The sequence below is a fragment of the Labrus mixtus genome, chromosome 11 (assembly GCF_963584025.1).
Source record: "Labrus mixtus chromosome 11, fLabMix1.1, whole genome shotgun sequence".
Taxonomy (NCBI): domain Eukaryota; kingdom Metazoa; phylum Chordata; class Actinopteri; order Labriformes; family Labridae; genus Labrus; species Labrus mixtus.
In genome coordinates this window covers 27,177,080-27,202,851 of record NC_083622.1, presented here as the reverse complement: position 1 = coordinate 27,202,851, position 25,772 = coordinate 27,177,080, and the positions used below count along the sequence as shown (strand labels likewise).

At 39.8% G+C, this 25,772-nt stretch overlaps 3 protein-coding genes across 10 annotated transcripts in view; 2 read left to right on the top strand and 1 right to left on the bottom strand.

Moving 5' to 3' along the window:
* The window catches only part of LOC132984346 (myelin basic protein-like), a 49,153-nt gene extending 48,032 nt beyond the window's left edge, over positions 1-1,121 (top strand). The window contains exon 4 of the mRNA XM_061051147.1: positions 823-1,121. Within this exon, the coding sequence (XP_060907130.1) occupies positions 823-1,121 (299 nt within the window). The remainder of the gene's footprint in view (positions 1-822) is intronic.
* LOC132984347 (myelin basic protein-like) lies at positions 1,107-20,030 on the top strand. Of its 8 annotated transcripts, XM_061051149.1 has the most exons (7): positions 1,107-1,377; positions 11,086-11,190; positions 11,378-11,404; positions 12,183-12,212; positions 14,169-14,252; positions 14,411-14,429; positions 18,440-20,030. In XM_061051149.1, the coding sequence occupies exons 1-6, from the start codon at positions 1,258-1,260 to the stop codon at positions 14,411-14,413; spliced, it is 369 nt and encodes a 122-aa protein (XP_060907132.1). In that variant the 5' UTR covers positions 1,107-1,257; the 3' UTR covers positions 14,414-14,429; positions 18,440-20,030. The 8 variants fall into 8 exon arrangements, with proteins under 8 accessions (XP_060907132.1, XP_060907137.1, XP_060907136.1 ...); XM_061051154.1 differs by lacking the exon at positions 12,183-12,212 and having other exon boundaries at positions 14,178-14,252; XM_061051153.1 differs by lacking the exon at positions 12,183-12,212.
* A 2,819-nt stretch (positions 20,031-22,849) lies between these two features.
* LOC132984342 (zinc finger protein 236-like) overlaps positions 22,850-25,772 on the bottom strand; it is a 64,865-nt gene continuing 61,942 nt past the window's right edge. Inside the window, exon 32 of the mRNA XM_061051140.1 lies at positions 22,850-23,889. Within this exon, the coding sequence (XP_060907123.1) occupies positions 23,768-23,889 (122 nt within the window). The 3' untranslated portion in view covers positions 22,850-23,767. The remainder of the gene's footprint in view (positions 23,890-25,772) is intronic.

The following is a 25,772-nucleotide window of genomic DNA, read 5'->3' as shown; positions in this document are numbered from 1 at the left end:
GACTCTAATTAACTTCTTCATGGTACCATTTGCTCTGCACCCAGGGAAAGTCGCCCGGTTGCTCTGAGTCTGAGGCCTCGAATCAGATAAGTGACACCGTGCATTGGGTTGAAAATCCATACTTATAGGAGTTATTTTAGTGACACTGGGCCCTTTGTCTCTCTGTAATAACTATGCAGCTCTGACAAACGGCCTCTGTTTTCAGCCATTATTAGCATGCAGATTCGCTGGTGTAGTGCTACACCATTTCTGCTAGTACAGTGTGTATATTGTTTTTGGAGACAGGAATGCACTGGATGTCCTCTGCAGTGGGAGCTGGCTAACTAAATGGATAGCTGTCAAAGTGCATGTTAGAGAAACAGCTGGGTTTTTTTTTCCATTTGCAAAGATGGTGCAGCATTAAAATGTCAGATAGATTTAGGTCAGTATCATCTTGAAGAAGCTTAACTTGTGAACCTGTGTAACCCAATATAAAGAATAAATGCTTCTTGTAAGCAGTCTAATGCATTAAATTGAGTTGGGAATTGTTAGCACACCTGCTACATCACTGTTTTCACTCTTAACTCTGCCCCAGAGAAACAGAGGGTGGCCTCAGAGACCAAACACTACTCAGGAATAAACACCTATACAGTGTCTTTAATGGCACATTTCCCCTGTTCCCTGTAGAGCAGGTACGATTAAATGAAGTTAAAAGTTAGCTCTGCTGGTGTCCGCTGCAGCAGGAAGGGCACTGCCTCGTCAAAAGAGCCCTTTGTGCTGCTGCGGTTTGTTGTGTGCCATGCAGGCCCGAGCCCATAGATGACCCTTGTTGTTTCTGCGCAGGCCTGGGTGAGGCAGATGCGAACCAGAACAATGGCTGCGTCTCGGAGAAGCCGGCGGTGACTGACTCCACGGGCGCTGAGGGCCCCCGCCAGCCTTGGACCGACTCCAACACAGCCGACCCTGACGCTGCCACGCCACGCCCCCACCTGGTCCGCCTCTTCTCCCGAGATGCCCCGGGCCGAGAGGACAACACCTTCAAAGAGCGACCCTCTGAATCGGACGAGCTACAGACCATCCAGGAGCACAGCGGAGCGGCTTCAGAGTGCGGGTCGGATAACCCTGAACAGGACCTAGATTAGGCTAGCTTTTTTTGTGTCCCTCCCTCCCTTTCTTTTCTCTCATCCCTCCTCTGTCTTTTGCTCTCTCATTTACGGGAGAGACAAGAACCCCACATTTGACAAATAAAAAAAAATACTACCAACCACTACTACCACCATGGCATCCGCAAGCAGCTCCGCACAGGCCGCCTTCGGGCTGGGCAGGAGGAAGAAGAACCCTGGCCTCCTGGACCAGATTGGAAACTTCTTTGGAGGGGACAAGAAGAGGAAGAGCAAGGTGAGGAAGCAAGGAGAGTGGAGGTGAAAACTCCACCCTTCTCATCTATCTCAGTTCATTCTGCTGATTTGCTCCCAGAACCACTTTTTTTTTCTTTTTTTTTTTTACTTCTGATCGTTTAATCTTGTAAGAATTAGTTGCAACATATTTGTCATATAGATTTGTGTTGGGTTTTCACGTTGTTCTTATGGTGAACCGAAGTCTGACGTTGTCCTGTGATTCCCAAAGACTGGCTGAAAGGCTTTGAATATTCACTGGATGATGGCTTTGGGTGGGGTTTGTTCTGTGCTTTATTTTCTATTACAAAGAGGCTGTGATTTTGAATCCGTAAGAGATACATTTCTATATTGCATTGTTTTTTTTGTTTTTTTCTTTTGACGGTACTGACATTAAGTAGCATATATTTCTTTCCGTTCTATTTAATGTATCTGTTGTGGATGTGATTTGGTGGAATTGCTCTCGTTGCTGCTGCTTTGCAGTTTGTTTTATTGGAACATTCGTCAAACTGGAGTTTCAGTGTCTCAGTTCTGGTACTTCCCTTAATGATGATGATGAAAATGTGAGAGTTGCCAATATCATTAAGATGTGAAAGTGGTTTATTGATCCATTAGATACTCTGCAAAGAGTTCATACTACTTCTTTTAAAAACACAGGGAGGTACCTCAATACTGTTTGCACGTTGAAGCAGTCTGCTAAGTCACTTTTTAAGATTACATATATGATCAAAGAGAAATAAGAGTCTGAGCATAGTATCATCCTCTGTTGGGGAATATATTCAAGAGTCTGCAAAGTAAGAAAATGATTTTAATTATCCTGCAGACAAGTCATTATTTAAGCCTGCTTTAGTCTTGATTAACATCGTTCTGTCGTTTTTTATTAAGAAATCTTCATTTTGACATAATGTTCATTTCAAAAACTCACAAATCAGGCCGTCTTTATCTACAAACGTGCATTCCCATGCAGTTTTAGTGTCCATGTTTGGTTGTGGGAGGGAATATTACATTTGCCCTCCAGTGTATCAAACCGTGTAGACAGCCTGGGACCAAATTCAGACATGATGATTGGCACTCTCGACAGAGCTGTTAAGAACCAGACTGCAGGTCTGTTGGTTCCACCCCATGTCCACACAATGAGCTATGCACTCTGTGGTGCCCCCTGGAGGTGGTGATGAAATGGAAATGAAACTCTTAACTCCAAATTCAGAGCCGTTTACAGCAAACATGCATTGAAATATTGATTATTCTGACAGCACTCAAGCTAAAGGCCGAAGCCTGCTATGCTTTCAAGAAGAAGCATTTTAGCTCCATATTTGTTTTTATTTTTGACCATGACTGCTGTCTTAAAAAGGGAATATTACTTGGTATTACTGCTGTGGTTCAACAAACCAAATGGTGGACCAGTGGACATAAATATTCTCCATTTTAAGCTTTTCCTCTCATTTGTATCCAGTAGAACGCTGATCAGGGTGCTATAGGAAGGTGATTGAAAAGAAAACATCCAACAGCATGAAAATATGCATTAAATCCTCCTAAGCCTTATTGTCACTTAAAAAAACTATTCAAGAAAAAAAAACTATTTTCTATAACTGTTTGCTACAAATGTTTGCTTGAGCCTTTTCTGCTGATCAGATATTGTTTTGCTTTTGGAAAATGTTCAGGGAAAAGTTTCATCCGATCAAATTGAGACGCTCTCATTCAACGTTGGGTTTGTGACCAGTTTTCTGCAGTATTTGTTTCATGTCTCTCTATGCCATAACATTGTACTTTGCTCTCCATATTGCTGACAAGTTTACTCAAACAAAGATGTAAAAATATATATATATTTATGTATTCACCAAGGGTTTGCCTTCAAATGAGGAGTGTTCACATCTCTAGTGAATGACAGGTTTGCCCCACCTCTGTTGCCTCTAGCAAATAATAATAATAATATTAATACAACCTGCACTTGATTTTCTGCTATAAAAAAACATATTTTTCCAACAATTCAGCATGAAGACAGATATTTTTTAGCTTAGACTCTGTCTGTGTGTGTGCACAGATTCTCCACAGACATTTTTAGTGTATTCTTTAAAGTTGAGGCTGCAGTATTTGTGGAAAACATTGTGTCTGTATTTTCTGTTGCATCTTGAAATGCATGCTAATTTCAGTCATTTTGAATGCTTGGCAGGTTTCCTTCGTGTGTTTTTTTTTATATTCTATCCTTTTCTGGATTTATGTACTTAGTTTGCAAACAAAGCCAGAGCCTGAGTTCTTCCAGAAAGTAAGGATAGTATATAAGACATGTTTTATAAGTTGTGAAATGACGCCAAAAACAACAAACTCCAGCCTCAGGACATGAAACAACTGCAGGAAATCTGCACTTGATTAATTTTTCAATTATAGGGATGATTATGTGCGAATAGACGTTTGCATGAACAGCAGCTAATCAAGCAGAAAAGAGGACTCTTATTGAACAGAGGGGTTTTTTATTTCATTTTATTTGCTCTTTAATTGTTTAATTCCAAGAATCAGTTGTTTGTATGTAAGATCAGGCTTTAGCAGAACAGCTCACAGTCAGAACTGAACCTCTTTGGTACCGTAGTCTAACCCATGGTGTCTTGGATGAACACAGCAGTGCATCGGTGCTGATCCCTGTCGTGTAACGCCTTCAGCTCTGCAGTGGAGACCTGTGACCGTTTGTATCTGTTGTGAACTGTTTTGACCAATGACCTGTTCCTAACCTGATCCTGTTTTTGTTTTTTTGCTTGATTAAAACTCTTTAACAACACCCTCAGCGCTCTCTTTGTTTTGTTTTGTGTTAATCCATATGTGGCTCAATATCTTGCATGTGTTTCTTTAAAAGTGTGTTTTAACTTCTCTGCTAACATCCAGCCACTTTGGTAAGATACTTTGGTAAGATACTTGATTGTTTTCTTTAAGTTCAGCCCAAAGCACAACTTAACAGTCAGTGATTCAGTGTGTTTGTGTTTGTCCGCTACCTCTAAAATGATCCACTTTAAGACAAGTATGAATTCTAGAGTTCAATCAGTCACTCAAACAAAACTGCAAAAATAGAGATATTAGGAAAGAAGAGATGCTGTTTATCTCGTATCTCAGATATGGATGACTGAAGACTGCTTTGTGCGCTTTAACAGAAAGTGACATGAAGAGAGAACCTAACACCTCTCAGTTTGTTCGCTAAAAGAGCACAGATTGTTTGTGTTCCTAACAACAAGCATGCATGAATTAAGACTGATCTGAGAGAAGCATCGACACATTTAAGTCACTTAAAGTGCGCCTAAAGACTTTGCATTTGCAAGAGTGGCATCATGTAAATCAGGATTATGTCGCGAACAAAAGGAAATAGAAATCAGCTCAGGAGTGCAGTCTGTTCTGGCTCATTTCAATTTCTATTTACAATCTGAGAGTGTGTTTGTATTCAATACTTGGTGAGATGGTCCAACAAGCAACTAGAGCCAGGCACCCTGCCACAGACAATAACTGCACAAAACAAACACTGACGAGATTTTGGATGGAAATGCATTTGAATTTAATTTCGATGCAAGCTGCAAATGAGTGATACTGCAGACGGGACGGCAGGCCAGTTTAATCAGTCACACATGAAAGAAGACAGTGAAACCTGCTCACCCTTGCTGAGCTCCAGAAATGAGAAGTGCAAACATTGCTCAAGCATTTCATTCCTGGGTTGAGAAAGGCAGATACATTCAACCTAATAAGACTTTAGGGAGTGTATGAATAATATTTGGGGGTCCGTGAACGATCACGTAATTTATTTTTTAATGAAATAAAAGCACATGCCAGAATAATAAGACTCGTTTTTAACCTTTTCCATGTCAAATTGAAAAATAGACAACCATCCTCACATTGGTATTACGGAATTAAATTACTGATTTTGGGCAAAATTTCAGATGGATGTTCAAATTTAAAACCTATTTTTGTCAGAACTAAAGTGTGAAGTTGGAAATGACATGGACATGTCATGGACACAGTCTCAGTGAGGTCACCCATTGGTTTCTGAAGGGAAGCCAATCGATGGCGGTGGCCATATTGGAAATGCTTTATCAGGCTAATTTTGGTCAACCCAGTAACAGCCACAGAACGGGAGCGAGGAGCAGGAGCCTCCTGACAAACAACTACAATGCCACCCTATTTGTGAATAACTCTTCACCTTAATATCATCAAAACATCTGGGTCATTTATTTCAATATGTTTCGATAAGAAATTAGCTATTCAGACCTTCTTTTTTTTGGAAAAAAAGAGTAAACAAATTTATTTCTGCTGTAAAATAAATGGGCATTTTAAAATGGGTGTGCATATAACGTCTGGCGTGACTTTTTGCCTCAAGTGGACATTAGAGTGTAGTCCAGGTTTTTGCACCTTCTCTTGGTAATTACCTATTGGCAAAACAAAGAAAAACCTCCTGAAAGAAACTAAAACGGCACTCTCCCCATTATAGTTTGAACACGTGCCCTAAACAATTCAATGAATATGTCTGTATAGGTTCTCAGTCGTCCAGGTCGTGGTTAATCGAGGCTCCAAACACAACTGGACTTGGTTGAAGACCTTGAAGGCGTTTCACCTCTTCAGCTGGTGGAGGGAGCTAGAAATAAAACCCTGTGTGGATCATTAGCATGCTACTGATCACGGATGGTCACATGGGAGTCGTTAGCTGAGTTGTGGACCTAGTTTAGCCTAAAGTCGTTAACACCTCGATCACATGCGGGTCATTGGGGTCACATTCTCCCATGTGACGATCATGATCGTGATCATTAGCATGCTAATGAGCCGTAGAGGCTTATATTTCTAGCTCCGTACACCTGTTAGTTCAGAACTGAAAAGGTCTTTCGGAGGAGAGGTAAAATATCTTTGAGATCTTCAGCCTAGTCCAGTTGCCTTTAGTTCAAGCTACGTTAATTGAATAAAGGTTTTTATGACCATCGTTCAATAAAAAAAAAGTGCAGTAAACAACAGTTTGAAATTACTGTTTTGATATAAATATAGTCAATTAAAAAATAAATATCACCTCTTTTGAAAAAAAATCTGACCTCCAACTGTTGTGATGTACATACAGTTCCAAATGTGTAATTAAAAAAAAAAAATTGTATCATTATTTCAATCTGACTGCACAGATAATTGCTATTTTAGCCTCCAGTAGCAGTTTGATCTTGTGAGCAAAAAGACCCGATTGCCTTTTAAGTGGAACATTGAAGTATTGTGACACACACACACCTTTGTATTTGTGTTTGGATCACCATATGACTCTATGGCAGATAGCTAGATGTGACTGTTTAAAGAAAGAAGAGCTGTTTCATCTGATTCATTCATTGCTTTAGGGCTAATACTAGGAAATGGGCTGCATATCTCAACATAGATCAGGGTTAATGGAAAATGTAAGTCTTGTTTTTCTTTTATGATGTTGATGCATGAAAATACTCTGTCATTATGAAGATGGAGATTCTCAGCTATGAATCATCAAATCTTCCGCTCATGGGATTAATTATTAAACATCCTCCATTATGAAGCAGATGCTGGCCATGATGTGATCTCTGACTTCAGCTGATTAACCTGAACTTTATGACAAGTGCTAGTTCTGTGTCCTGATTGCCATCCTGTTATATTTGTAGCTGGAGCCAGACGATTGTTAGCTTAGCTTAGCATTAAGACTTAAAAAAAGAAAGGAAACAGCTAGCCTGGCTCCCTTAATAACAGGTTGTAGACACATAATTCAACTTGTTAATCATTGAGCATTATGTTTTCTGGTCAGCACTTGACTGTTGGGTAGGTCATTTTAAATAGATGATCACTACTGAGCAGGCTGAAATATCTCACAAATAACAATATTGTATCATTGGTCGTCATGACATGTTTCATACACATATGGATGGCTAGCCATACATTTGATAACAATGAGCTCGTCATTCCCCACTGGACAATGATCAATGGCTTTTCATGTAACACATCTTATCAACATTTTAATGTTCCAGTTTTTGACCAAATACTTGCACAGCAAATCACATCTCCTGTTATTGCTAATTAGAATATCTGAACATGCTTACATGATAGACAATTTACTGATAAACATATTGTATGCATTTTGCAAAGCTAGCATTAACAATTAGCTCTCAATACACCTTTGCCTAGAAAAGGCCTGACGATGGACACTTCTTTTACCTTTTGATAGAGATAACTCAGTCATTATTCTAAACTAGGCTAACCTCTAACTTGTTAAGTTTTAAATGTAGAAAGTTGTGTATCAAACTTCTTTTCCAACTCTCAACAACAAAAACGATGTTATGTCCTAGAATGTAAAACTACTTATTTAAAGGCATTTGTTTACATAGAAATGTTTGTGTTGATCCAGTCTGTATCCTAAAATAAATCCACTTTCATTCAAGACACAGTGCAAGACAAAGCACCAGCTAAAGAAAATCCAACTCTATTAACCTGAAACCCAAAGGGAAGGTGTTACAACACTACACTATTTGTATAGCCTACATGGAATGCATACAGATTCAATGTGTGCAAATAGACAAATTAAATAGAGTTTTAGTCCATCTGCACATCCTTTTCACTTTTTGTCTCTGTTCTGTCTCATCTGACTATAAACAGAGCAATGATTGTTAGCTCCTTTTTTAAAAGAGACTACTGAAGTGGGAGTTAAATGAATCCTTGTTGCCTAGTACAAAACCCCCAATTAATTTAGGAACAGGAATGTAATAATATAACAGCTTGGTAATGACAGAATGAGTCAGTGTCACAGCTCAAGATCCAAATTTCTACATCATCATTAAAATCATGCCAGGAGCTAATGAAAACCCAATTTGCTTTTAATTGAACCCACCGTTAAATATGTGCAATATTCACCTGAAATTTAGAGGCATCTGCTGCAGGTGTGCTTTGGTGTCATCTTGGAAATGTTTCAGCTTTTTCAAATGTAAAAACAAATATAAAGAGTTTTCTAATAAGAGGGGGGGGGGAGATGAGAGGAGAAGAGATATAGAGGAGGAACTCACTCACATCAAAGGGAGACAACTGGCTGCACCAGCAGAACTCATCCTGCATTATTTGATCATCTATTTCCTCTCCCATCTCGTCCTTTTCTTTCCTCCTTCCCACCGAACAAAGGCCACTGAGGGTGCCCTATTTTCTCCCCTCCCTGTCATTTCTGCCTTCATTTCCTGTCATCATTTACATCGAGGTAAAAACAGACGCACACGGAGACACACACTTATGCATGGGGACATCATTAAAGGGGATCTGTGGCACTTTCAGAGCCTGCAATGCACAGCAACCGAGAGAGTAGATGTGCGCCCATTCAAAAGGTTCAAATAGTTGTTTATGTGGACATTGTAAATTCAATGGACATTATGTTTTTGGAATGGAAACAGTATACCCTTTAAAAACGCCACGATTGTCCAGCTAGCTATCCATGTGGTTGGATCGTGCTCCAGTTGGAAACCCGTCTTTTTTAATCTATCTTTCCTTTCCTGTATTGATCTAATGGTTGTTTTGTCGATATTGAAAAGAAAACAACCCTTAAAATACAGTGAAGGTGACATAAAATCTAACACCCCATGTCTGTCAGATTGCGTAAATGGTGGTGGTGGTGAAAGTCCCCCCCCCACCCTCACCCCCTTCTGTTGCCCTAGGCTTCTTTGATGTGAGATAATGGCTGTGAGTCATCAACAGTTTTCCTATCCACCACTCAATCCCCCTCCCCAAACACATACACATACTGGTATAACCACACACCGCACACACACAGGTATATCCACACAAACACACACACACATACACACACACAGGCACAAACACACACACACACACACACACAGGTACAAACACACACACATACACAGGTACAAACACACACACACACACACACACACACACACACACAGGTACAAACACACACACACACACAGGTACAAACACACACACACACACACACACACACACAGGTACAAACACACACACACACAGGTACAAACACACACACACACACACACACAGGTACAAACACACACACACACACACACACACACACACACACAGGTACAAACACACACACACACACACACACAGGTACAAACACACACACACACACACACACACACATACATTTTTCTGTTACATCAATGGGGTCACAGAGAAGAATGAAGGAGGCGACATTAACAGAAAAGTCTGCACATTCTGAGTGGGAGGAAATTAGATTTTTCTTGTGTGGGCTGCAGGTTGTTGATGGTGTTCAGTATTAGAAGAATTATACCTTTCACCTTTTATGTATCCGTGTTATTTTGCATGAAGATTTTGTTAATACACAAGTGTGTTTTTTTCACATTTGGAGGCCTAAAGTCAGAGCACATCACTTTATTAAGCCTTCACGCTGACACATCCTTTGTAAAGTCTGAACTCGCTGCACTGATTTTAAACTCTGGGTCGTCTTTGTTCAGATCAAGTCATTGACAAGTAAATACTGACATCTTCACCCCCTACTTTGTTCCTGTTTAATTTGTTTTTAGTCACTCGTGGACAAAGAGGTTTTTGGGTTAGGGGTTAATGAGGCGGTTGATTGAATGAATATCAGTGACTTTAGTCAGAGCATGCAAATAGCCAGAGCAGCTTTTTCCTACGATATAACTTTATACTTTTTCTTTCTTTTAAAGATTTATTTTTGGGCTTTTTGTGCCTTTAATGGATAGATAGGACAGTGGATTGAGTCGGAAATCAGGGAGAGAGAGAGTAGGGAACGACACGCAGGAAGGAAGCCATGGGTGGGATGTGAACCCGGGCCGCCCGCTTGAGACGACAGCCTCCATGCATGGGGCGCGCGCACTAACCACTGCGCCACCAGCGCCCCAACTTTATACTTTTTAAAGGGTTAAAACGTTCAACTAAATCCTAGCTTCCACACAGTCCATGTAGATTCTGAAACAGATGGGAAACACTTAAGTTTGTGCCCAAAACATCCTTACATAATAATAATAAAAAAAAAAAAAAACAATGTCCCATCCTAAACATGCCAAAAACAGATTCATTCACAATTCCACTCAAAAAGAAACATAATTGATAGTTCAGGTAAGTATCATAATTTGTTCAACCATTTTTGAGCCTGACTGTCTAACATCAGCCGACACCTTGTTTTTAAAAATCGATTCAGATATTCAGTGCAGCAGTTAGTTTGTATTTGACCTTATCAGTCCCCACATTTGAGGAGTGATGGGATGATATCTTAAACTTCACCAGTCGAAATCTACAGGTGGAAAATGGGGGGTTGGTAGTGGGGCTGAGTAGGAGTGCAGGTCGAGAGAGCAGAAATCTTGCAGATAATTGGAAGGAGGTGTTGCCACGTGACTGTCTAGAAAGAGGCATGTGAAGTGTGAAATCAGTGCAGCTCGAGCTGACTGCCTGAACTCGCTCGCAGGCGTCGCCTCATTAATTGGAAGAATATGTGATACCTCAGTGGTTAACCTTTTAATCTCACATTTATCATTTCAAAATGTTGAAAAGATCCTGATGAAACTGTATTTGAGGATACTCCAGGACTACCGGACTCCATTCCTGAGTAAGAACTCAGGAATGGAGTCCGGTCATTTTTATTTTGAGGCATAAGCACGTACATTTATTAAACAAGTAGGCCTATTGTTCTTTTTTTCTCCCCTTTCCTCTCTTTTCCTTTCCTCATCTCCTTCTCTCTTTTCCTTCTCAGGGATCTTTCCGGGGTGCTCTGTCACCAGCCCCTCAGAAAGCCTCCACCACTTCCCCACGTAAGAAGGGCCAGGAGAACGCAGTGGTCCACTTCTTCCGCACGATCGTGAGTAATAAAGATAACACTGTTCATCTGTGAAGGACTGGCAGTACCTAGAAACAGGAGTCTGCGTCAGCAGTGTTGCTACTGTCTCTGTCAGTGTTCCCTCTGTGTGTCTCTCTATGTCTTCTTTGTCTTGTCCCTCACTAACTCTGTCAAATCGTTTTACTTTTTGTCATTTACTCGTCTTCAGGTGTCCCCTGCCCCTCCCAAGTCTAGGGTGAGTCTGCTTCATCCGGCTGTTATTCATTTTGAAGTTAAAAGTTATACAGACACACAGACACACACACACACACACACACACACACACACTAAATGATAAGAAATAACAGACAATACATATTTTGTTTCTTGTAAAAATGAATAATTTCACAATTCATTACCCTCTGTATGTTTGCCGTATTTATTTTCTGGCTCAAATTAAGAAGTTTCTTTCAGTATAGTAAATACCATGTTTCAGTCAATATTGAACTTTTTTGTTCAAGTTGACAAAAATATGAATGGCAGTAGTCAAGAGAGACAGTAAGAGAAGCAGTTATCAAACTAGTGGAAGTCAAACCAGACCAAAATCAATTTCTGACAATATAAACTCACTGCAAAAGACGAGTAAAACCAAAAATAGTTTTGCTTGAAGTTTGAAATAGGTAGCATAGAGGCAGAGTACTTGAAGGCGTTCATTAAATACTGAAGTTTATTTGAATATTTCCCATACACAGTATTTCTTTCTTTCTTTCTTGCTGCTGAATGTCACTTAATCTGTACTCTTTCCTTTGTGAGCATCTTCCTTGCTCCTCTCTCCTTCCCTCTGCCTCCCTCCCCTCTCTTCCTCTTCTGCTTCCGCCCCCCGTGACCCTGTGACCTTTTCCCCCTGGACGGACCCTCCTACCTGCCTCCTTCTCCTTCCCACCATGCCTTTTCTCTGAGTAAGAAACACACTTCTATTTGTCCCCTGTCTCTTTTACCTCTTGTCCTTGTCTCTTGTCTCTCCGCACGTCCAGTGGAGAGGACTAGCAGCCAAGATAGGCCTGGTAGGTGGTTTAAAAAAAAAATCTGCAAAGACACAGGTATCATGCCTAATTAAACCGATAGGACAATTGAGGCCATCCTCTCAAACATCCTCCGAGCGTGATGCCTGTGGCTCTTTGTCCATTTAGTCTCCATCAAGCACTTTAGCCTCCATAATCTGACCGTACATCAGCGATAACGCCCTCATTTCCTTCAGACCCAAGTCCATTTTCCAATACTCCATTCCCATTTTGCAGCTCCGCAGTGTGACTTATCCCTATCATGTTCATGTATTGTATATTCATGATAACACAGACATTATTCTGCTCTTCATTACCCTTGTTTCATTTCAAAAAGTTCCTCAGAGACTGAATGAAGTGTGGCTGCCTACTGCTTCATTTAGCGACATTATCTCATTTAAGGTTCTCATATCTGTGCCAGTGAGTGTGTGTAAAGTGTGTGTGCTTGTTCTGAATCAAGAAGCAGCGGAGGGTAAAAGACAAGGACAATCTTGTGTGGAGACCATTTGAAGATGATTAGGGTGGGGCAGGGTGACCCCCTGCCCCACCCTAGGAAAGGAAGGGAATTAACCTTTTTTTTTGCCCTGAATTTGAAACCTATGAAATATAGTTGCATATATAGTAACATTACTTTCACTTGTATCTAGCCCGTTTGTCATGGGCACAGGAGAGGTACAGGATTTAACACAAACAGATTTTTGAGAAATCCATACATTTGTAATTAAGACATAAACGGTATAAAAGATGTACAGCCTTTATGTTGCTATGGTTTTATTTGTTGATTCTGGTTGCCTGATTTCTGAACAACAAGTCACCATATGTGGACCAAAGGTCAGATTCATGGTACTATGTCCCTCCCTATTCTTGTTAAAAGGTTGCTATGACATCAACTTTGTCATCACAGGAGGCCACACCCATTACAAACATTTATCAATTTAACATCATGCTATCGATTGAGAACTTGAACTCATAAGAAAAATATTTAATGATTTAATTTGAAAATGATTATTTTCTTAACTTGTCTCATGCAAATGGATATATTTTTGTAAACCCTCTACTGGCCATTAGGAGTATTGCAGGCTTAATGCACCAATGCAGTAGCTTTACTTTTAAAACCCAGTTGTTTCCACTCATGATGCACAGCCCTTGAATTGAAGAAATAAAAGTGTTACCCCTACACAAGAGAGGCTTCAAAGTTAACAATAATGATGCCGATGAGGGGCTATATATTTTTAAGAAGTAAAATAATACTTTTTGGTAAGTTTCTTTCACCTTTGGTTTTTCATCCGCGTTTTGAACAGTAATCTTTTACAATGTTGCCAAAATAAAATACATTTAATTAATTGGATTACTGTGAAAACTCAACTAAAAATGTGCTTACTAATTGGCAATTAGACACAACAGAAAACAGAAATTTCAAGAACTTATTAGCATTTGCTTTTAAGGATAAACCAGATGAGCATATGGGCAAAAAATTTCAGAAAGTAAACTGCTGTCTAAATTTCTTTTCTTTTTATTTAGTTTTTAGTTTTTCACCAAAATTCCACAAAAATAAGCGAGCAGACACTCGTCTTTAGACCAAACTTTGCTGTATTTTTGCCTTTCTAACTCATACATAATTCATACAAAATACTTGGAAGAAAACCTTGCCAGAAATGGAATAAAATGACACTCTAAATGATAGTTCATAATTCGTACACTGTGTAGTCAATGCACCTTTCCCCAAAATTTTTGGTGTGGGGTTTTTCTGGAACAAACCCTGGAAGGCTGGTGGAAGGAATGTTTTATTAGTGTGTCCTTTTCCTCTCCTTAGTTTCTTTTACTTACATTTTTACACCCTCACTCACTGAGTGATAATAACTCTGGGTCTCTCAGTTTAAAAAAGGTCAGCCTTGTCTTAATCCTCTGCTAAATAACTCTGAGGCTCTTTTAACACAGTCTCTTTCCTCCCTCTCACAGGGCGATCAGAAGTCACAGTCTGCTAAAGCCAAAAAGGGCGGTGCGGGTGACGGCAAAGGAACCCTGACTAGGATCTTCAAAATGGTAAAAAAAAAAAAAAAAACTTTCTTTTTTTAAACCCTTTCTGAGTTATCTCCCAGAGGCCTCTTTGCTCTGCCTCTCCATTCTGGAAGTGAAATCTTATTGAAAGTGGAATATTTCCATAATAACTTTTTTGCGCCTGTTTCTTTCTCCTGCCTTAGTGATGATATCAGCAGCAGAGTGAGTAACTGATACGTGCTGGAGGAGTGCTCGACTTGAACTCACTCCACATTTGTTTGAAATGCTTCAAAGACATCCTAATCTCATTACTAGAGCAGCAGTAGAATAATAACGGGCTTTTAGAGACAAGATTGATCATCATGCATGCAACAAGCTTCACGCTAGTACTGATATGATCATGCTGAACATGAAGGATCCACTTCTGAGGGGTCCAGGGGGCTATCGCTAACATACTGTACCTGCTGGAAAGTGCGGGATGGGCTGCTTATGCAACATAACACTTTTATGCAATATCATCAATCACACTGTAAACACACAATATCAATGAATGCAGGGCTAAATATCATATTATAATAATCTTACGGTATGTTTGAAGCTTGTCTTACTGTCTCTGTAGAGACAGATTTACAAAAGTATATTGCCAAATATATACAAATATTTAAACAATATTTAAACATATTTAAACAATATTTAAACATATTTAAACAATATTTAAACATATTTAAACATATTTAAACAATATTTAAACATATTTAAACATATTTAAACATATTTAAACAATATTTAAACATATTTAAACAATATTTAGTGACAACTACTCTGGAAAAAATGACAGCGAGATTTAAAATGAGTTATTTAGCGCAATTAAGCATTTATTTCATATTCATAGTCAGAATATTAATGCTACTCACAAGGTTTAAAGTAAAGTAACAGATTTTTTAAGTGAACATTTTCAGAAGTCTTGTGGCTGCTCATCAGTTGTAATTGATTTGGAAAGTTGGCATTTTGATCCCAGCTCCTGCAGTCGACATGTCGAAGTCCTCGGACAAGACACTGAACCCCACATTGCTCCTAGCAGTGTGTGAATATGTATGCACACATATTATTTCATACTGATGGGCACTTTACACAGCATCCTCTGCCATTAGTGTATGACTGTTGTGTGAATTGGTGATGTGTAGTGTTAAAGCACTTTGAGTGGTCACAACACTGGAAAAGCACATTATAAGTACAGCACTTTAACCATTTGTTCATGAAAAAATATAAGAAAACAAAGCGATCTCTGACCTACTCGATGTCATGTAGGAACCATTATGACAAAATTGGTAAATATCAATGGAGTGCACTTTTTTTTAATAGCTTTAGACCACTTAAACGCTCTTACTCTACATGTAATATTTAACCTTTCACACATTGAACACTGATTGCAGAGGCTGCTTTGCCAAGTGCCCGACTCACCATTACGAGCCAACCAATCACATCGTTCTCTCACACACGGATGACTACACCCTCAGGAGAAAAATTTGGGTTTCATTGTCTTGTCCAAGAACACTTTGAAATGTAGCAGCCAGGGATCCAACCAACCTTACAATTGAGAGCTGACCCATTCTATCTTCAAGCCCAGCAACCCGAGCATCTTCTAACTTATGTGCAAATATTCCCAAATAGGAAGTGAATACAAACTGGCAACTTCCAATGACAGTTCAAGTTTAAATAGATGGATAGTCAGTCGTGTTCATGGAGGGGATTATAAGAAAAAAAAAATGCATTTATGTGTGTTTATTTTCTGTCTGTGAATTCGTAATTCCACAACTTAGGTTTTTTTTTCAAACTCAACAACTTCCATAGCTCCCAAGGATAAATGTAAAAAAACAATCTTCTTGACACAAATGGAAGTTATGGCTCTTTGCTCATTTTTTCACGCTCCCACATCAACATTCAGTTTGAAACTGCTCACCATTCAACCAACTTTTCAGCTTTATCCCACTCATTAGCACTTGCCTCCAAACACTGAATTCATGACGGCTTGAATCTCAAATGAAGAGAGCAGCTTCTTAACCTTTGATTTGTTTTGAAACATCATGAAAAAAGACTTAAAGCTTTCCCCGCTCCACAGGTTCCCCCCCCTGTCAGCTTCTAATTAGCCAGCCTCTCTTACTGTACCTAAGATTTGTTTGTTTAGTTGGTAATGACAGTGGAGAGAAAGCTTAATTTCCCCAGAGCTGTGCCCTCAGATGTAGTGGCTAAATAGTTGTCACTGAAGTACAAGAGAGTAAACAGCTCCAGAGATGATACAGTTCTGGGACGCTCATGTTACATCCCTATGATACCGCTAATTAACATTGACAGAGGGATATAACACTACAGGCTTTAATGTCCAAATGGGACTGAGAACAAACACATATTCACTTCCTCTTGGTTTCCGTTCTTTGTCTCTGTTCGAATGCAGATCTAAAACCTAGAACTGCAGAATTTTTCACTCTTTCATGTCGGATACTGAATGTCATCTGCAATGTTTGAAAGAGTAGCTCAGAACAAAAGCCCAGTCTCTTGCCAATGTTAGTGCGTAAAGAGGGCGGGAAAAAAAACTTCTGACAATGTGGATTATCTTCTCAAGCAATCCATAAAGATTTGTCTCGTTTGTATAAGCTCTTTGTTTCCTGATCTTCTTCTCGCTCCTCTTTTTTTGATCTGAGTAAAAGAGTGCGATGGAAGAATTACCATAATGTGTGTCAGAGAAGCCTTTGTGAGAAACGCCGGATGTCGTATCTGAAACTTTGGGACAGAAAACAAGTCTTTGCCTCTGAAAAGATGAAATGACTGAAGGCCACAGAGAAAACACATTTACAATATCTGTGAAACAATATGTAATTACCTGCGGCCACTGGATAAGACATTCCTTTCAGACTGTTTGACAACTCTTTTCTCTTTATCTTAGAGACAAATGAGGCAAGAGCAAACTTAGACAAAGAAACTTTTCTGGAGATAAAAAGAAAGATTTAGGAGGTGCTTATGAAGTATGGCCTCCCATTGGAAACAAAAGCACTATATGGTGGCCCATTCTACCCAGAAATGAAAAGAAAATGGAATATTTTGAAGTTCTGGGGGAACATTGTGAGGTATTAAATATTATATTGTAAGTATTTAGTCATAACTATACAAACAGTCAGTACAGGTGGACTTAAGGTTAAAATTATAAAACATGAAACACAAGTTATTATAAATATGTCAAAAATAGATTTCTGGATATTGTGATATACTTTTGCATGAAAGTGGTGTTGTAGTCAAGACCACCGTAACCGAGACCAAAGCATACCCGAGACCAGAGTGTAAGACCAAGACATTTAGGGATTGAGACCAAGTCAAGACCAAGACCAAGGCAGGGCGAGACCGCTACAAGGCCAAGACTGTCAATATCACTGAAAGTCATCATCTTGTGTTTAGGGGGCGTGTCACTCATTTTACACTGGGAAGGTTGTGGCGGTAACCTGGCGATAATAACATCAAACTACGTATGAAATTAAGTTATTCATTCTTTTAGAAAGGGGAATTTATTCTTCTAGTTTGTAATGATGTGGCAAAAAAATAGCCTTTCAGTGTTGGTCTTGACCAGTCTTGATTAAAAATCCAGAGTCTGGGGCGCTGGTGGTTGCAGACTTTCTCAAAATATTCAACAAGTTAAAAAAAAGTCTTAGCATGTAATTTGCATTTTTTCTTTTTTCTTCTTTCAGCCTCCATAGCTATGCATCATTTTAGGCTTGATAAGCTAAACATGCTAACCTGCTCATATTGATGGACTACTCAGACGTTTATTAGGGATAAGTTCCGCTCTTATTATTTGGATGGAGAACTTTTTAAACACTCAAAGCTTTAAAATCAGGCCGATAAACATCGCTACTGCTTTAAGAATTGATGACCGAAAGTCTGATGAAATGGTTTTCTCTTTTTTTGGCTGAGACCTTTGAATATGTTCTAACCTATTATGGTGAAATGTTAAATTACTCACAGCTAAGTTATTAAATGTCACAGTGTCAGTGGTGAAGTGAATAAAACATTAGCTCAGACTTTGTGATCACAGAACATGCTTTTATCCTGTCATCACAAACTGACTAAAAACACCATTAAGCAGGACTCCTGAAACATCAGAGCAGACCCTTAATGCAGAATCAGACGTGAAGGACTTCTTACCTCCTCATATTCATCGTGTGTTGTCTTGTCTTGTTATTCAGGGAAGTAGGAGTGCTTCTCCAGCCAAACGCTGAAGTCCCACAACAACCCCCCCATCCAACAGCACGAGGGCAAAAGGTCAAGACCACGGGACTCAAGTGGGGAAAAAAAGAGGAAGAAAAGGAGGAAATCTTGTCACACCCTAACCTCACCCTCCCTTCCCTACCTCTGATAACACTCTAATTATGTACGCTAAATCCCCCATCTCACCCTAGTATCTCCCCACCCCCTTTTTGGCTGGTAGATAGCGACACAATCTGTTGCCCCCAACTCCCCCCCCCCCCCACCCCCCCAACCCTGTCCATGCATGCTTTGTGCTGAGTCTTTGCTGTCATCATGATCGGTGTGAACTGTTTGCTGAAAGTGATCCTGAAGCCGCTCACGTGTGCAGCCTGAATGACACCCCCATATCCCCCCCCGACCTATCCCCAACCTCGACTATACCCACCCCCCGCCTGCCATGGCTCTCGATTCATGTGCTTGAGTTTTCTGTGGATGTCTTTGGAGGCTTTTCTAACAAAAATGGTGGCTAAACCGAAAGCAGACCTGGAGTAGGTGAAGGTTCCGGCCGGTGAGAGTCCGACTGACTTGACCGTCATTGCCGCTTGCTGATTGGACGAAAAGAACCGGGTCGTTTCTGGTTTAGTAAAGAGCGGTTATCTGTCTTGTTGCACTTGTCTTTGTCGTTCCCCCAAAAACCCTTTTCTGTGAATCCAAACACAAACCTGTGTGTCTTTAAGTTGTGTATTGTGAAAGATAACAGATTTGACATTATTAAGAGAGCCTTGTGGTCATTGTGTGTTTTTATTCAACCTCCTGTGTTTTAGCGGTTAAAGTGTCTTGTCTTTAATGTTGATCTATGTTTGTCCTAAGAGCCCGAGGCTAGCTGTGGATGTTATGGTTAAAAAAAAATAATTTCTAAATCTTCTAAATCAATTTTATGCAAATGTGACTGAAAAAAAAGTCATTTCTAACGTGAATTTTTTTTTCACACTCTTATTTCCTGTCCATATATATCCCTTCTATTGCACTGTTTCCAGCTTTAAAAAACTGCCATAATCTGAATCTGAGGCGAGATTTGGCGTTGCATTATTCCAGATTCAGACATCTCTTCTTTGCTTCAGTGTAGTCTAGGTCACTTCTTTGTCCCTTTTGTTTGTATCTTACACAACCATTAAAAACACACAAAAAAAACCCCTAGCTCAACAACAAGTGCCTTTCCTCCTCACTACCAAAGCAACACACTGCGTTTCCTCACTGTGGGAAAAACACAAACACAATTTCAAAAAGGTGCTCTCAAACTAACTCTTTCCAAGTTTTATGAGAAAATAAAAAAAGGTTTAGAATAATATTTCAGCACCAACACCGTGCTGATGGAAACATCCTCAATGTGTTGTAAAGCAGGCGTGTGAAAAGTGTAGCCTTCATCTCTCCTTTTGTTTGTGCGTGCTTGAGCCTTTGTGAGTGCTGTGTAGTGTTTATCTGAATGGATCCTGTGGTTGAATGTAAAGATCCTCTTCATTATTGTATGTGTAATAAAACATGACCAGCCACTTAACTGAGAATAAAAAAATAAAAAATAATAAATCTCTACTCTCTGGTCCTGAAGTGTGTTTTGTTCAGTGTGGCTCAAAAAGAAGTGAAGTGGAGGGAAATAGTGTCATTAGGTCAGGTCAGAGTATGGACAGACAAAGGTATGACATAGTTCCTCTCATAGAGCCCACGAGTCATTTCGTAATCAGGATTCATGCCCAGCTTTCAGAGCTTCTGAGGACTGCAGCAGATGGAGTACCATTCAGTCAGAAGTGTGTGCACTCACTGTAATGGTGACAGAGTTCATGCATTTTTATGACATGACCAATTACAAAAGAACATGGCACTGAAAAATATGAATGAAATACACAACTTTCAATCCATATTTCAGGTCTTTAAAGGACATAATGGGAGTTATAATAATGGATCTTTTATTGTGATGTCTGCTCTTGAAAGGTGCTATACTTACTTAATGTATATCTCATAACAAAATGTTATTCAAAACAATATCTGTATTCATGGAACATAGAGGGAATGAAACACACTTCCTGTGAAACTGTGAAATCTGCTTTGACAGAGTGACCCACTTACAGAATGGGGACAATATTCAAAACACGATAAGATAAAGGGGACTAAAGGACAGGCATTGGTTAACATGTATTATTCAAACACAATACGTAAGGCAACCTTACATGTGTGGACCAGATAATTGTTTTACCAGAGAATGCAGATCTTGAGAAGAATATGCGGGATAAGAGAATGATAAATGTGAAGTATGTTCTTTTCCCCCCCAAAAGAGTTGTTCTCCATCAAAGACTGTAAATAACAGTGGGCGAAGCCTGAGTAAGTGCACCCATTGGTTACCGAAGGTGGCTTTGGAAGCCCGTCGATGACGCCTCATGTGCAGTGTGTAACATGATATTTGAGCTAATCAGACCAATTTCATTTTGTGAACCAGGTCATAAACATGTTCATTTCTGCTGTAAAAACTGACATCTGTGAATGGGTGTGTATGTGACTTCCTGGGCTTCTGCAGCCAGCCTCAAGTGGACACTTAATGTACTGCAGTTTTTTTCACTTCCTGCTGAGGTTGCTGCTTGTTCTGGATAAGTTCAAAGGACCAGGGGCGTGGCCTGGGTAGCATGGCTCACCCCTGAAATCTGATTGGCCTCTCAAGGTGACAGCTCATACTCCTAGACTATGATTGGCTATTTGGCCTAGTCAGGGCCGGACTGAAATTCAAACCTACTATTTGGGGTAGTGTTGAATACGCTGCCAGTAGCTTTAGATGCATTTCAATGCTGTTGGCCCAGATTTACATTTTTGAATGGGGATATATCTCTTATAGAATTTAGAATGGAAGATGTATTCTGGTATTTCTATATAATACTTTTACCACTCTACTGTGTTATTTTCTCAGGTGAAACAACCTTCACACACGAATGTAACATCAGTATAACACCCTCATGTTAATAGCCTAAGTAGATATGTGGAGGCAGAAATAGTAAATAAATGCATACTGTAGGTGTGTGAGAGCACAAATAGTTAATGCCACTCTAGCTTAAGTCAGTGCTCCTGTTGGGCCACCCCTGTCAAAAAAGTGTGTACACGCCCCTGCCCAGGACTTTCAAAGGAAACAGCAAGGTGGTCTAAGTTAGGCCTAAAAGCAACAAAGACAGTGGAGGAAATAATTATTTGATCCCCTGCTGATTTTGTAAGTTTGACCAATCACAAAGAAGTGAGCGGTCTATAATTTTTATGGTACCTGTATTTTAACAAACAGAGACAGAATATTAAAAAAAAGTCCAGAAAAAAAACATTGTATAAAGTTATAAATTAATTTGCATTTGATTGAAGGAAATAAGTATTTGATCCCTTACAAACCAACATGAATTCTGGCTCCCACAGACCGGTTATGTACCGGGGAGGCACTCAGATTAGTCCCGTCACTTTAAGAAAGTACTCCTAATCACTGCTCGTTATGGGTAAAAAAGACACTTGTCAACAGAATCAATCTCTTCCTTTACAACCACTCCACCACCATGGGTAAGACCAAAGAACTTTAAAAGACCTTTCAAAGGACATCAGGGACACGATTGTAGACCTGCAAAATGCTGGACTGGGCTACAAGACCATCAGCAAGAAGCTTGGTGAGAAGTAGAAACTGTTGGTGCAATTATAAGAAAATGGAAGAAATATAAAATAACCATCAATCGCCCTCTGTCTGGAGCTCCATGCAAGATCTCGCCTCGTGGGGTAAGGATGATCATGAGAAGGGTGAGGGATCAGCCCAGAACTACACGGGAGGAGCTTTGTAATGATCTCAAGGCAGCTAGGACCACAGTCACCAAGAAAACCATTGGAAACACACTGTGCCGTAATGGATTGAAATCCTTCGGTGCCTGCAAGGTCCCCCTGCTCAAGAAGGCACATGTACAGGCCCGTCTGAAGTTTGTCAATGAACACCTAAATGATTCAGAAAAGGCTTGGGAGAAGGTGATGTGGTCAGATGAGACCAAATTCAACTCTTCAGCATAAACTCCAGTTGTTGTGTTTGGAGGGAGAGAAATGCTGAATTCCAACCCAAGAACAACATCCCCACTGTCAAGTATGGAGGGGTAAACATTATGCTTTGGGGCTGTTTCTCTGCTAAGGGTACAGGACAACAAAAACTCAGTGTGAATATGATGGGATCTTGGGATGCATCTTCTTCAAAAGATATTTGTACTTATGAAAACTCTCCAAAGGGAACTTTTGATGCAGACATAAGATGTGTATGAATCCTACTCAGCATGGAAGTGAATCAACACATTTTCAAAAGTGTGAAACTCTTCTCCAATTAGAGGAGAAATCCTTAAAGACTGATATGAAACTTTAAATTAGTAGAAAAATTACTTTAATCTTCTTACTTCATTATGGACAATAGAAAATACAGCTGCAAAAAAAGAGCAAAAAACTGCTTACTTCTGTACATTGGCACGGCCTTATAACAAATGCAATATTATGCTCAAATTACATATTTCCAAATAAATTCATGTCACGCTGGTTCATCAGAAAATATATCGAATCTAACTACACATATTTACAGAATGGATCACAGTACAAATGTTGCTGCTGTGGGTCTCATTGATATGAAAAACAAATACAGTGCTTACATATTCACTCACAAGCCTCACTGCAACATGCTTGTTGCTTAACATGTTTGGTACAAACATTCTGGCTCTGTTTTGAACTAGAACAAACATGTAACATGTTTAAAATGATATTCACTTCAAAATAAAATATGTACATTATAAATATGTAAAAAAAAGAAAAGAAAAAGTGCCACAAATCTGGTTGGCCAGTTAAAAAATGATGTTCTGATGTGTTACATAGCAGTTAATGACAACAGTGCAGTTGTTTGTAGCTCTGCAGTAGTTAAACACAAGACTCTCAGAATACTGCTTCCTCGCTTTGCATTGGGGTCAACATGGGAATAACCTGCACATCCAGAAGAGAGAAGTCTATGGGATGATTGTGTTTATTAAGTCCAAACTCTCCAGAGGTCACCATATTCATGACCGACTGACAGCAGCAAAACAGATTAATGTCATTAAGCCAATCACAGGGAACCAGATCCCCCTAACTCCACAGCTTAGATCAACAACAAGGGACTGCTGCTGGGGGTGAAACCCCTCCATTTACAGAGGAGCAGAACTTCAGTAACATCCATCTTTTTTCTAACCAGATAAACCTTTGAGGGGAGGAAAGTGTTTTGGCACGGCATCATATCGATGTATGACTCGTGTGGTTTGTGTTCAGGGGAAGACATTGTGCCAGTGTTCTGATGACTCAGGAACCACTTCCAGGTCAAGGTCAGCTGTTACTTCCACCTGTGTGGCCGTTTCTTCCTCCCCCATGGACACATCGTGGACCTGACCTGAAGAGAGAAAGAGAAAAAAGAAGAGTGTGAAAAAGTTTGCATGAATCACATTCAGTAAGCCCTGTTTGACATTTACTAATCACTTTGTTTATACACCAGAAGGCCATTAACACACATTAACAGAGTCGCTCCAGCAGCTGGGACTCTATTCGAGTTGCCTGTGGCTGTCATCCAATTGCGATTTCTTCTCCTCCTGACTTCTCCAACATTTGATTTTAATATCTCACTTCCTATCAGTTTTCTCTTCTGCCTGTTACATAAACTACATGATTAGACATGCCAGATGTGGAATAAGCTCACTGTGAGTGTTGAATAGGAGCCACCTGTCATTGTACATTCAGCACTAAATAACAATATGTCTCTTTGGCACAGGCTGAGAGGTTCAGACATGCTTCATCTCCAGCTGCAAGCCACACTCTGGACTCAGTTTTACAGTGGGAGTCATTTCATTATCTTGGCTATTTTACTTCTCTGCAGCTGAAACCCTTGAAACACATATTCATTATTTTGATAGAGCATAAGTGTGCTCCTAGAAGCATGAAGGAGAATGAACAGGAGGATATTTCATGTACTTAAAATAAAAAAGATTGCTTCGATGGCACTGTTCCAGCTTAAGTACAATTTGACATTCTGCAACTATCCTGAGCAGTGAAGCTGTATTAATTTTCCTGTCAACACTTGTCAAGGCCAACGCTATGAAATCACATGAAACTGTGAAATATTCCAGAGGAATAATAATTTTAAAAGCCACGCAACAACCTGCACTGTGTTACAAACACAACACATGAACAGCATGATTTATTCTCAGAGTCACAAATCATACATTGAGGAGACAAGTGTCTACAAATATGCAAGCAGCTCTGTAGGACGGTTCTTAAAAACTTTTGATGCCTTCATCTAAATGATGTTGAAGTTTATGTGCAATTAAAAAAAGAATGTTTAGGGAGTGGGGGGGCTTTTTATGCCTTTATATAGAGTCAGTAGAGTCAGAAATCGGGGAGAGAGAGTGAGTGGGAAATGACATGCGGGAAAGGAGCCACAGGTCGGGTTTGAACCCAGGGCCGCCCCCTTGGAGGACTACAGCTTCTGTAAATGGGGCGTACACACTAACCACTAGGCTACCTGCGCCCCTTTTGTAACCAGATTGAAAAGTAATGGGAAATGTAACTCGTTCTCTGTGAGCCATCACTGTCTGCATAAAATGTCCTACGAATCCAATTTAAAGATTTTGAGACATTTTCCAGGATGAGTTAAGAAATTTGACCAGCTGATGGCACAAAGAAAACATCCCCACCTGTACATAATCTCATACATCAGTGTGAACCAAAGTGGTGGTGATATTAGCTACTGCAGAGAAATTATGTTGCTAGTTTTGCCGTACATATGCATTGCATATGCGTAATAATTCAAACTCCTGCCATACTTTAAAAAACCTTTGCAACACAAGACCATTTCTGAGGCGCCATCATGTAATATACTGAACCTTTTCTCCAGCATTTGAAGTTTTTCCTTGCCCACATGTTCCCAGAGAGGCTTCAACCTGTTTCCTGCTTTTGGTGTAAAAGGTGTAAATGGAAATCTTTGCATGGTTGCTTCAGAAAAGCAGCCAGACTTAGATTACAAACACAAGTAGGTGTTTTTTTCTCTTTTCAATCCCACTTGAGTATTTCGGTCGCATTGAGGGAGCTCTTACTGTGAGATCTGTCCTCTCCATTTGTCTGATCAGAGATGTGAAAAACAAATTCACTCTTCATACTGAAAGTTGAATAGGTTCTACGGCTGGGCTTTTCCCCTCAACTTCATGATACTATACGTATCCCGATACAGAGGCCAAGATAGGTGATACTTGTTGATTTTGTTATAATGTCCATGTCCTACAC